A 12,906-nucleotide genomic window follows, 5' to 3' on the forward strand; every position below is an offset into this window, starting at 1 on the left:
CAATAGAAGTAATTGTTGGGTAATCTTGAACCCGAGTCTGGTTAGGCCCAAAAGCTTGTGCTGCCCAATTGAAAGTCCAAGAAGGATAAAAAATTATTGCAAGTACTCCAAAATTTGTAGCAGTTGATTTAGAGTCATGCACGTGGGTCGTGGGTTTTAAGAATTTGTTTTAAGTATGCATGTGCACGTTTACATTCAGAAAAGCACATAGTAGTCTTGACCGAATATTTAGAGGGAGTAATTGTTTGCATCATGTGTAGAGCATGTGCCCATTAAGTAAAATCCATAACATCACAACCCAGACCTTCGATTGGTGCCGCCCACTGCAGTCAACATGTATACTTAATACTTGTAATGTCTATCATAATAACAATACTGAGAGGTGTGAAGTGGATAGAATCAGTTGCTTGCAAACGAATTTAATTGACTCGATTTTAGAGACGCTCCCCCTTCAAGATGCTGTGAGGACACACGTTTTATCAAAAAAATGGGCGTACAAATGGAAAGATGAATGATGTTACTAACAGGGATACATATAATGAGTAAAAACAAACAGATTACCAGCAGGTAACAACCACTAAACAGAATATGTCCCTTTATAAACCAGAATATCACGTGGTTAAAATGGGAAGGTTAGGTAGTTGGTGGGTTGCTGATCAAGTATGTACAAGGTTGCACTACCCTGGAACACTTTTTTGTCCAAACTTTTGTACAAATAAGTGAATAACTAGCTCATCAAATATGATTACGGAATATATAATTAGACATGCAGATTATCAGTAGGTGACAACTACTAAACAGGATATGCCCCTTACTCCCTTTATGAAACCAGACTATTAGGTGGTAAAATGGGTAGGGTAGGTAAATGGTGGGTAACTTAGGTACGCGTACGTGTGAGGTTGCATTGACCTGAAAGACTTTATGTCCAAATTTTCATGTAAATAACCAGGATATCATATCCAAAATATATGACTTTGATAATAAACTAGTAATATTTTTTGGTTAAAGTGATTTAGGTGGTTTTTATGGACCGAATATATACGTTGGGTGTCTTTCAACTCATTTGATCCATTCTCTATTAAGATAGTACTTGCTATGTTACCTTCTGCCCCCGTTGAGAGATATAATGTAACCTAAATTGATTCAGTTACAAATAAATTGATCTAAACTGTCACATCTACAGAACGCAGAACGGAAAACATAACAATCATGAATACCTTCTATAATCGGGAATACCACATTCTGTGCTTATCCCAGCTCCAGTCAAAACCACAACCTTATTACTGCACAATGTAACGAACAAACCATTTCATACAATGTAGATCAGCATAAACATTCAATAACACCACCAAATATGACTGCATCAGGACATACCTTCTATCGAAAAATTGATACAAAAGATTGACATCTTTAGCGGTTGGTGGATCTGCATCGGGGATCACTTTTCTGTCTTTTAATGAATCTAATAATAAATCTTGTGGTGAAAAATTTAACAGTAGATACATTTCATTTAATATAGTGCAGTTGGACTAAACTATTATGTGGACTTATTCGAATGTTCAATTACAAAGACTACTTCAAAAGTCTTCTTCCATATTACAGTTGAACAATTTCTTGAATAGTTTAAATAATGTTAATGGTGATGTTAATGGTGTGTTTGAACTGATGTTGCTAGAGCCTTAAACCTATAAAATTACAATAAACATTTAAACTAGAAAGCAATATTTAATTAAAAACACATTAGTGATTGAACATAACCGCTCTAAAAATCTTTAGTAGTGTTCCAGAATTTGAATCCTCAAAATCACATAATGACTCACATCACATGGATCTAAGATGACATAGTAATACGTGTCTTGATATCCCCACAAGAACTCTCAGGTTCAAAACTCAAAACTCTAGCTGCGCATCTTGGTTGACCATGTAACATTGCTTACAAACGTTATGCATAGAGTAGTGATGAATTCGTCGCCCATAGGTTTGAAAACAAACCTTTCAATTACAAAGTTTCGTAAAAAGGATAGTAGTAACCACGTATTGATTAAAAATTTAACTTAATTACAACAAAGACCCTAACATAAAATCCGCACAAGGTAAAAAAAATCCATCACATTTGAGCATCTTGGTATGCGATCTTGATTTTTTCCAACTGAAGGAAAAAAAATATTAAATAAAATTTAAGTAGAGTATTTTAGTAATTTTTAAAATTTTAATTGAACAAGGGACCTATTCTGCAAAGAAAGTTGGTTTTGGAAAATACACATAAAACAAAAGTTGAGGGATGATTAACTTATTAAACTACCTTGACATAAACCCTTAAAACCTTGAACTCTGAAAAACTTACAACGAAAAGGCACTACAATTTGGACGATAAACTCCAATCGGTACTCCTATGGATTCATCTGTAATTCTTAATATCGGTAATATAATTTCTACCTCATAATTTGTTTGATTCTTTCATATAGACGTACTTATGTTTGAAAAAACTTGATTCCTGTTGTAATTTCTTATTCGACTTTTTACATTCTTTAATTTAATTCTATAATAATACATACATTATTTATCCAGTTGAACTCGTAGATTCCGGTTTACAATTCGATTGATTATCAGTGTTATAACTTAGTTAGCGGTTTATTCGAAACATATTCAAGTGACCGGAATTTAACCTAGATATATGTTAGAAGCCCTAAAAATAAAGCAGCAAGTATGAATGGATTACTTTAGGTTTTCGCATAATTATACAATGTTTACAAGTTTTTTTTTTTTTTTCTATACTGATTAAAAGATGCAAGATAGTGAAAGCGAAACCCTGATTTGTTGAAAATTTATAAAAGATTAAGAGAGGTAGAACCAGCCTTTTTAAAGGAAGACCTGATAATACTTTGAAAATTAAATGTTGGCCCTACTTATAACTCTGTAGGTATAAGTAAAATGTTCATTTTATTGATCAGCTTAAATTTCACATGTTCACTCTGACTACTCAACTTTTTTTAATTTTAAGATCTCGTATCTCTCATTCATACCCTTAATAACCTTTTGAACCTTCTTGTCTTACTACTCAGCTTTTTTTAATTTTGATGCCCACGTTGTTTATTTCTACAGTCGCCTTGGTTTCTATCTTTGAGATGTGTGTTGCTATCTCTATTTTCCCTTTCAATATTTCATGCTTTTATTGTGACCATCAGATGGTTAAGTACACTTGTATTGGTAGCTACTAAGTTCTACCACTTAGTATGTCATTCGGCATCATTCCAATGTCTATTGCATCACTATACAACCCTATATATAAGTTTTCCTAGTTTCATGTATTTTGTTTTCTATTAAATAACCTAGTCTTGGTTTTCTTAAATTAAATGACAGGTAATAATTTTAATACTAAGAGGAGGTTTGTAACTTGTACTGAACTGGATAGAATCAGTTACTTGCCAGAGAACTTGATAGACTCAATTTTAGAGAAGCTCCCCGTTCAAGATGATGTAAGGACACACGTTTTATCAAAAAGTTGGAGGTACAAATGGACCACACTGAGTTCGCTGGTTCTTGATAAACATTTCTCTGAAAAGTTTACCAAAAATGAAGCTTTTGGTCATAATGGGTTTATTACGATCTCAAACCAAATCTTTAACTTTCTCAAGGGTCCTCTCTTAAAGTTACATCTCCACATACCAAACATTTCTCTTGATAGTTTCCAAGAAGTCGATCAGTGGATTTTATCCTTGTCAAGAGACGGTGTTATTAGGGAACTCATCCTTACTAATTTAAACCAACGTTATCAACTTCCATGTTATATATTTCGTTGTTTAGAATTGAGAAAGCTAGAACTTGAAAACTGTATTATTAAGCCAACACTCAATTTTCAAGGATTTCTCTATCTCAAAGATCTTGTGCTTAGGAATATTCAATTTGGGGCTAACTTGCATGGAACTATCCTCAACTTACCACAACTTAAGGTGTTGAAACTGTCTGCATGCACCAATGTTTACAATTTCAAGATCAAGTCTACAAGTTTATATAAGTTAACGGTCCTATATTGTCCTGATGCAACTTTGCTTCAGTTATTACATAGTAAATGTCTTAGTGCGGTTGGTATAGGTTTCATACTACCCATTCAAGGAGTTGAAAGAATTAATTTGGCCACCTTGTTAAGTAATATGACATGTCTTGTGTTGTTTCTTATCGACGGGTATTTTCTCGAGGTATGATTTGAATTTTAAACTCTAATATTTGATCTTTGTTCTTTATCGTATCTGCGTTTGAGCAACAGAACATTTCTTTCATATCATCTTTGGTAACTTAAAATCTCACTTTCACCCTCACAGTTTTCTATTGCTGAAAATATTCCTAAATGGCTTCCACACCCGGCTAATAGTTTAAAGACTCTCAGCTTACGTAACTTCAAATTTGGTGATTTGTATCAACTTCAAGGTGTTTTATGTATGCTTCGGAACTCACCTAACTTGGGACAACTCAATGTGAATAATCAGGTAAAGAGTGTTAAATGTTTTCTCTTGTGTTTTCTGTGTTGTGTGTGCTTATATAGTAACTTAAGGTAGTTTTTTTTAATGCACCGCTAGTCTCACTTTTAATGTATTTCTAGGGTCTTTGGAACGTGCATTTGGATTTGGATGTGAAACCAGCATTAACTTATTTGGAAGCGTCTGACTGTTTGGACCAGACAATGAACCGATTGAAAACTATAGAAATAATCCATGTAGAAAGTTCAAGTCCCTTGTTACTCTTTATAAAGCTTTTACTTGAACATTCTCCCACTCTTGAAAAGATATCAATTCAACCCCGTGTAACTGCTGATGCTCAGGAAAAGTACAACTTCGCTAAGGATGTTATGCGGCTTCCACGAGCTTCCTCGAAAGCAGAGCTTCACTACTTGGATCCGTAACTACAATCTATCTATTAATGACTTTAAATTACATTGCAATTTATATGCATACTAGTTACCGTTAGCTATCTTCCATGCTATGTATGCTGTGGGACCTATGCACAACTCTACTGATCTGTAAATAATGTTTGATGAAACCAGTAACATGATTGGTTTATGCTCTAAGCGTTCGAACATCTTGGTACTCAGTTTGATTTGATACAAAATGAGATCAAAAGCTCCTTGCATGATAGCTCATCAATAGCTCTTTCTCTTTTTATATTTTGAAAGCTGTATGTAACTAATCAACCTACTTGCAAATACTTATGGAGACAGGTCCTCAAAAATAAATGGATGGCGAATTTAAGATCACGAGAATGATATGAAACAAACATTGCATGATATGATACTTTAGTGAATAGTATCTATGAAACTACTATTTCATACATTGATTTGTTTGAATAGAATATACATATTACATTTCCAGATAGTGCTGAGACAAACACAAATCTATCTCTGCATATTTACCGTTAATGGAAAATAACTTCACCACGTTCATATATCAGTTTCAACAAACAAGAACCAAAACGATCGGTTTCGGATCACAAAATGACTAAAGGTCAAACACAAGAGCATGTGAATTAAGTACCATAACGTCATGCAGTAACCCATTAAAAGAAGTTGATGAAGTCAGGCAGTACAGATTGATAAATTTTAGGTTCCAACTGCACAATAACCAATTAGCACGTATAGTCTTGTTTTTTGACGTCTTAAAATACAGGAATACTGAGCGATCCAGTGTTGAGCAGCCGTGGTAATATCTGCAACAATAGCGAACAGACCTCTCTTAGTCTAGATAGTGTTTGAGCTCTGTAGGTGATTCGGGTACAACATACCTCTCTTAGTATCAGTTTATCCAGCTTTTTTACTAAATTTAAGTAAACTAAGTAAATAATTATTTAAACAATGGGCATGAAGGGAATTAAAAACTATAACTGCTGTTGGTTTCCCTAAATGATGTCATAAGCATTTTTAATGGCTTGGATTAAAAGATAATATTCCCATCTAAAGGCTAGTATTTTGACAAGTGGGTTTTTTTGAAAAAAGATAGCATCATAAAAGATTTCTTATTAAGTATAAGAGATATACGTGTTATCCACATTAAGATATAAAAAAACGTAAAATGGAAAATAAATTAAATAGTGAGATCAGTGGTGGATTCAGGAAAAAATTTTACCGGAGGCGAATTTTTTTTTTTAAAACGTAGGGAATTTTTTTTGGCAAAAATATAGAGGTTTTGGGGCAAAATAGAGTTTTTTGAGCAAAATTTGAAGGTTTTTGGGCAAAATTTGAAGGTCTTGGGGCAAAATATAGAGGTTTTGGAGCAAAATATAGAGGTTTTGGAGCAAAAAAAAATTTCACCGGGGCAAAATCGAAAAACTGAAAAAATTTGCACTAAAATTTAGAAATCCATCGGGGGCGGCCTCCCCCCTCCTTAACACTTTAGATCCGCCTCTGAGTGAGATGGAGGTGGAGTAGGTAAATTTTAGTGAAATACCACGGAAGCTTCATAAATATTTAGAGGACTATTCGGTAATTTTTACTCGAGATAAGAATCATGTTTTTGGTGCAGTACCTCCCATGTCACTATTTCAATATCGCGTTTTTAACCCATTAAATCGCAATTAATCAATTTTCAAATGTTAACTGCCAAACACTGAAAATAAATTATTTGCGTTTTGTAATCGTGATAATCAAAAAATCACTAACAAAATGTAACCCCAAACACCCTCTAAGATATACTAGGGACACATGTAAGTGTGAAAATTCTCCTACGTTTACACAAATGGTCATATCCAGCAATACTAGTTCATTCAGGCATGCAATAGATTTATCAAGCTTCCTGAACTTTATTACATTTTAACTTTTTGAGCATCTTTCATCGATTTCAATAGAAGGAATACCTAAAACTCAAATTTAAATAAAGAATATTTTATTAATCTAATTGAAATTGAACAAGGGACCGCCGTTCAAAAAAAAATCTAATTGAAATTGAACAAGGGACCTATTCTGCAATAAAAACTTTTGGTTTTGAAGCATACAAAAGAAGAAAAAAAAAAGTTGAGAAGTTGAGGGGTGTTTGCTTTAACTTATCAGAAACTACAGCGACCTAAACCCTAAAAACTCTGAACAACTTAAACTCGAAGGCACTGCAATTTGGGCGCTAAACTATAATTGGTACTCCGATGGATTCATCTGTAACTCCGATGGATTCATCTGTAATTCATAATTTGGTATGATTCTTTCATATAAACGTACTTATGTTTGAAATGAATTGATTCATGTTGTAATTCACACATTCTTTATTCCAGCTGAATTCGTAAATCCTGGTTTAACAATTCGATTAATTATTCATAAAATATTAATCAAAAATATTCAAGTAGATGTTGTTGTTATTAATTATTCTATACCTTAGCTAGAGATTTATTCATAAAATATTCAAGTAACCGAAATTGTTACAAGCCTTAAAGTAAAGCAGCAGGTTTGTATATAATGATATTTGCATCAATTAAACTGGTCCAGGAATAAAAGATGTCACATAGTGAAAGCGAAAATGTAATGCGTTGAAAATTGATAAAAGATAGAGATAGAACCAGTTTTTTTTTTCTTATTTTTTTATTGAAGAACTGATAAGACAGTAAAAATTAATCGTTGGCGCTAGTTATAAGTTATAACTCTGTAGGTATAAGTAGATGTTGTTGTTATTAATTCCCCATTTTCACTCTCTACTTAGTTTTAAGTTTGTTTGGCCCGCAGCTTGCTTTTCGATAGTAATGTTGCTTTACGATGGACATTATTACAACCATTTAAGATGTACACTTTGTTTATTTCTTGCTCAAATACTCAACTTTATAAGTCTTGATGCCCTCTGTTTATTTCTGCAGTTGCCACGTTTTCTATCTTTGAGATGTGTGTTGATATCTCTACATTTTCCTTCCATATTTTTGATTGCTTATATTTTGACTAACATTCCATTGTATGTTGCAAGGAGAATGTTCAATTTTGATGATTGATGCAAAATGGGCCATACTAATAACAAAGTTAAGAAAAATGCTTTTAACCATCAATAATAATTATAGCAGAAAAAATATTGTTTTTGTCAGGTGTCGTGTTATTGAAAAGTTCATTTACAATAACACATAAATTAAGAGTATTAGCTATATGTCAACTTGTTTTCCTTTTGAATAACTCATTCTGCGTTTTCTTGAATGTAATGACAGGTAACAATATTGAGGACACACGTTATAACAATACTGAAGTGGATAAAATCAGTTGCTTGACAGAGAATTTGATTGACTTGATTTTCGAGAAGCTCCCGGTTCAAGATGCTGTGAGGACACACGTTTTATCAAAAAGTTGGAGGTACAAATGGACCAAAATGAGCTCGGTGGTTCTTGATAAACATTTCTCAGAAAAGTTTGCCAAAAATGAAGCTTTTGGTCATTATGGGTTTTTTACCATCTCAAACCAAATCTTTAACTTTATCAAGGGTCCTATCTTAAAGTTACATCTCCACATACCAAACATGGCTCTTGATAGCTTCCAAGAAGTCGATCAGTGGATTTTATCCTTGTCAAAAGCCGGTGTTATTAGGGAACTCGTCCTTACTGTTTTAAACCAACGTTATCAACTTCCATGTTATTTTTGTTGTTGTCTAGAATTGAGAATGCTAGAACTTGAAAACTGTATCATTAAGCCACCACTCGATTTTCAAGGATTTCTCTATCTCGAAAATCTATGTCTTAGGAATATTGAATTTGGGACTAACTTGCATGGAGCTATCATGAACTTACCACAACTTAAGATGTTGAAACTGGTTGCATGCACCAATGTTTACAATTTCAAGATCAAGTCTACAAAGTTGTTTTGGTTAGTGGTCTTAAATTGCCCTGATGCAACTTTGCATCAGTTAGTGCATAGTAAATGTCTTGGTGCGCTTTGTATAGCTATAGGTAAACCCATTCAAGGAGTTAAAAGAGTTAATTTGGCTAGCTTGTTAAGTAATATGCCATGTCTTGGGGATTTAATTATCGACGGTTATTTTCTACAGGTATGATTTGAATTTTTAATTCTAATATTTAATTTTTGTTCTTCATCATATTGCCTTTGAGCAAGTGAACTTTACCATTCCACTCCGGCGTATAGTTAGTTCTCATATGTTTTTTCATATCGTCTTCCATATCTTCTTTGGTAACTTAAAATCTCACTTTCACCCTCACAGTTTTGTATTGCAGAAAACATTCCCAAGTGGCTTCCACACCCGGCTAATTGTTTAGAGTATCTCAGCTTACACAACTTTAAATTTGGTGATTTAAATCAACTTCAAGGTGTTTTATGTATGCTTCGTAACTCGCCTAACTTAGAACGACTTGATTTCGATAATCAGGTAAAGAGTGCCAAACGTTTTCTCTTGTATTTTTGTGTTGTGTGTGCTTACATAGTAATTTAAGATAGGTGTTTTAATATACAATCTCACTTTTATTGTATTTTCTATGGTCTTCAAAACGAGCAACTGGATGTTAATCCAGCATCAACTTATTTGGAAGCTTCTGACTGTTTGGACCAGAATTTGAACCGATTGAAAACTATAAATATTATGCATGTAGAAAGATCAAGGCCTGTGTTGGTCTTTATAAAGCTTTTACTTAATCATTCGCCCATTCTTGAAAAAGTATCAATTCGACCCAGTGTAACCGTTGATGCTCTTGAAAAGTACAACTTCGCTAAGGATGTTATGCAGTTCCCACGAGCTTCCGCAAAAGCAGAGCTTTTCTACTTGGATCCTTAACCACAATCCGTTAAGTTTATATTACATTGCATTTTATATGCATACTAGTTATCGTTGACCATCGCTTATGTTATGTTCTCTGTATATACTATATAATGTTAAACCTGATTGGTTTATGCTTTAAGCGTTTGAACAGCTTGCTAGTCAGTTTGATTTGATACAAAATGAGCTCAAACACTCCTTGCATGATATAGTTCTTTAATAGCTTTTTCTTTTTTTATATTTTGAGAGCTGTGTGTAACTACTGGTTGATTCGAACTAATCAAACTACTTGCAAGAATGTTTGAAACACATACTTCATATGTTCTTATTATGGAGACAAGTCCTCAAAATAAATGGCTGGTGAATTTAAGATCAAGAGAATGATATCAAACAAACACTGCATGATACTTTAGTAACAAACATCCATGAAGGAAATATTTCATACACTAATTTGGTTGAATACAATATACATATTACAACAACAACAACAATACCCAATTCCACTAAAGTAGAGTATGGGGGAGGTTAGATGTAGGTAGTCCTTTCCTCTACTCTAAAGTAAAAGGGAAGTCATTCTTCTACCCAGGATACCTATCGGTCCCCAGGTAGACGAAGTCGTCCCTCCCTATTCTGTAGAGCAGAGAGGCTGCTTCCTAGGGACCTCCGACCAGAAAGAACCATGAAATTCGATATGTGAAGTAAAAATATACAAGTAAAGTTGACAAAATAGAAGCTTTACCATGAATAATGTATACTCCAATACGATATATATAGGTAAATAAAGCATATAACAATATTGAGTAATATAACATATAAGTAAAATATGTGAGTGTCAAATATGCAAGTATAACAAGTCATGTAAGTACAATAAGTATACGTAAACATGTTGGTAAGAAGCATGTAGGTATAATATGCAGTATAAAATAGATGGTATACTATGTAGGTATAGACAAATAAGTATGCTATGTTAGCATAAAAACATGTGATATGTAAGTACGTATAAATTAATTGCTATATAATGTAATACAAACATGTAACCATATAGTGCAATAAAGCATGTGAATATGCTACAATAAGTATAGATATATTATATATCCATAAAACATGTCCAGCCAATACGTAAAGTCCCACGAAAAAAAAAATACATAATAAATATATATATGAAGTGCACACAAGCAAGTAGGCAAGAAATATAATATAAATATATAAGATAAATAAACACCATGTAGAACCTAGTCATTTATTCTAATTCTACTCCTTCACAAATTCCTATCAGAAGTCATGTCCTCGGTCAATAAGAGCTCCTTCATGTCAAGCTTTAATCTATCCTCCAACCTACGTTTGGGTCTACCCCTTCTCCTTACGCCCCCAACAACGAGAGTCTCGACTCTCCTAACCGGGGCTAGAAGTGGGCGCCTCATAACATGCCCGAACCATCTAAGTCGTCCTTCCCTCAACTTGTTGGTTATGTTCCCAACTTCCAAGTTCTCCCTAAAAACTCCATTTGGTATCATATCTAGCATGGTCTTGCCATACATCCACCTAAGCATCCTCATTTCTGCCACCCCCATCCTCCTCTCTTGGGCTTTCGTCATTGGCCAACACTCTGAGCCGTACAACATGGTCGGTCTGATTGCGACCTTGAAAAATTTCCCTTTCAATTTAGTGGGTACCTTCTTGTCGCACAACACCCCTTTCGCTGCCCTCCACTTCAACCATCCTACTAGTATACGATGCGTCACGTCCTCATCTATCCTTCCCGATTTGTGAAGCATCGAGCCTAAATATCTAAAGGACTCTTGTGGAGGTAAAATCTGATCCCCAATTATGACATCCACTAAATCCTCTTGTCCACAATATACATATTACATTTCCATATAATGCTTATACAAACACAAATTTATTTTTGAATGCCAAATGACTTGACGACACACATATACCAGTATCAACAAAAAAGAGCAAAAACATGAACATGTGAACAAAAAGCTTGTACCATAACATCATGCCAACAGTAGGATCTCAATATTTGCGGTAACCCATTAAAAGAAGTTGGCGAAGTCAACATCACGCGAATCGATTAATTTTAGGCTCTAACCCCACAACAAATAGTTAGTCTTGTTTGAAGTCTTAAAAAACAGGAACACCAAGTGATCCAGGATTCAGGTAATTGTTGAACTCGCATTCAAATGGTTTTCGGGTACAACAGACCTCTCCTAGTCTTGCGTTAATTTTCAAATTTGCCATATCATCATCAGCTCCAGTTTTGCCTATATTTATAATTGTTGTAGCAGCACCAGCCTCATCATAAGATGCTCTGTAAAATTCATGTCGATTTCTCAATTAATCAAAAACAAACCACAAAAAAATATCAAATGAACATTTGTACTTGACAAGCCGGAAAGCGGACATTGTCATAACCGGTGAACACGAACAAGGAAAGCGTCACACCCAACAGCAACTTCCATAGCTATAATCGCTCTTTCTTTAGGCACATTATTACCAAAAAACACAACCTTTAAACAGAGAGACGTTAAACCAATTAGTCAATTAGATCCGGTAATAACGGACTCCACGTATTGATAATTAAACCATTTGTAACTTTAGTTTACAAAATTGTAATAATTAAAAAGAAGATCGTACCTTTAGTTTACAATAATTATGTGTACCTAGCTTCATTGATGAATCCTAGCCAATTCAATCACATAGTTCATCTATACCTCACTATCACCGACCCAAAATACACGTTCTCCCTCCCTTTGTTCTACACATGTTGAAAGTCGAGAAAAAAAACAGTATCCCATAAAATTATTAATTTCCAAATTACAAGTCATCCCGTTAAGAACACAATACGATATTTCTGTAACCATTCTATCGCTCCATGCAATTCCATCACTTTCACTCATCATTAGTTTATTGTTGCCCTCCTTTCTTTCTGTATCATCGCCATCATATTCTTCTTTGTATATAATGTTTATACCACATTCTTCTATATCATTGAACAACACTCTAGAATCATCTACTAAAATGATACGTACAAAAACTTCATCTCCATGTTCTAATAGATTGCCACACCTTCAAAGGCTTACCCACCCTTTCTTTTTTGTCATACCATTTTCATCCGTTTTTTCACATGTGTAATTCAATAACAAATCCTTAGTCTTGTTATATACTTGAATCTTCAAATCTTATATGCCCGAAT

At 34.0% G+C, this 12,906-nt stretch overlaps 2 protein-coding genes and 1 pseudogene across 2 annotated transcripts; 2 read left to right on the forward strand and 1 right to left on the reverse strand.

The window, feature by feature from the left end:
• Positions 1–3,353: 3,353 nt before the first annotated feature.
• LOC139875203 (F-box/FBD/LRR-repeat protein At1g13570-like) lies at positions 3,354–4,897 on the forward strand. Its single transcript, XM_071862548.1, has 3 exons — positions 3,354–4,196; positions 4,320–4,484; positions 4,598–4,897. Exons 1-3 carry the CDS (start codon positions 3,354–3,356, stop codon positions 4,895–4,897), a joined length of 1,308 nt encoding a protein of 435 aa, XP_071718649.1.
• Positions 4,898–8,150: 3,253 nt separating this feature from the next.
• LOC139875204 (F-box/FBD/LRR-repeat protein At1g13570-like) lies at positions 8,151–9,725 on the forward strand. Its single transcript, XM_071862550.1, has 3 exons — positions 8,151–8,987; positions 9,159–9,323; positions 9,447–9,725. Exons 1-3 carry the CDS (start codon positions 8,151–8,153, stop codon positions 9,723–9,725), a joined length of 1,281 nt encoding a protein of 426 aa, XP_071718651.1.
• Positions 9,726–11,834: 2,109 nt separating this feature from the next.
• LOC139875205 (NAD-dependent protein deacylase SRT2-like) overlaps positions 11,835–12,906 on the reverse strand; it is a 61,927-nt pseudogene continuing 60,855 nt past the window's right edge.

Source organism: Rutidosis leptorrhynchoides, chromosome 11 (genome assembly GCF_046630445.1).
Source record: "Rutidosis leptorrhynchoides isolate AG116_Rl617_1_P2 chromosome 11, CSIRO_AGI_Rlap_v1, whole genome shotgun sequence".
Taxonomy (NCBI): domain Eukaryota; kingdom Viridiplantae; phylum Streptophyta; class Magnoliopsida; order Asterales; family Asteraceae; genus Rutidosis; species Rutidosis leptorrhynchoides.

Coding starts and splice junctions, on each gene's coding strand:
- LOC139875203 (XM_071862548.1), top strand. CDS start 3,354: ATGACAGGTAATAATTTTAATACTAAGAGGAGGTTTGTAACTTGTACT. Junction 4,197..4,319: donor TCGACGGGTATTTTCTCGAG/GTATGATTTGAA, acceptor TCACCCTCACAG/TTTTCTATTGCTGAAAATAT. Junction 4,485..4,597: donor AACTCAATGTGAATAATCAG/GTAAAGAGTGTT, acceptor ATGTATTTCTAG/GGTCTTTGGAACGTGCATTT.
- LOC139875204 (XM_071862550.1), top strand. CDS start 8,151: ATGACAGGTAACAATATTGAGGACACACGTTATAACAATACTGAAGTG. Junction 8,988..9,158: donor TCGACGGTTATTTTCTACAG/GTATGATTTGAA, acceptor TCACCCTCACAG/TTTTGTATTGCAGAAAACAT. Junction 9,324..9,446: donor GACTTGATTTCGATAATCAG/GTAAAGAGTGCC, acceptor CTTCAAAACGAG/CAACTGGATGTTAATCCAGC.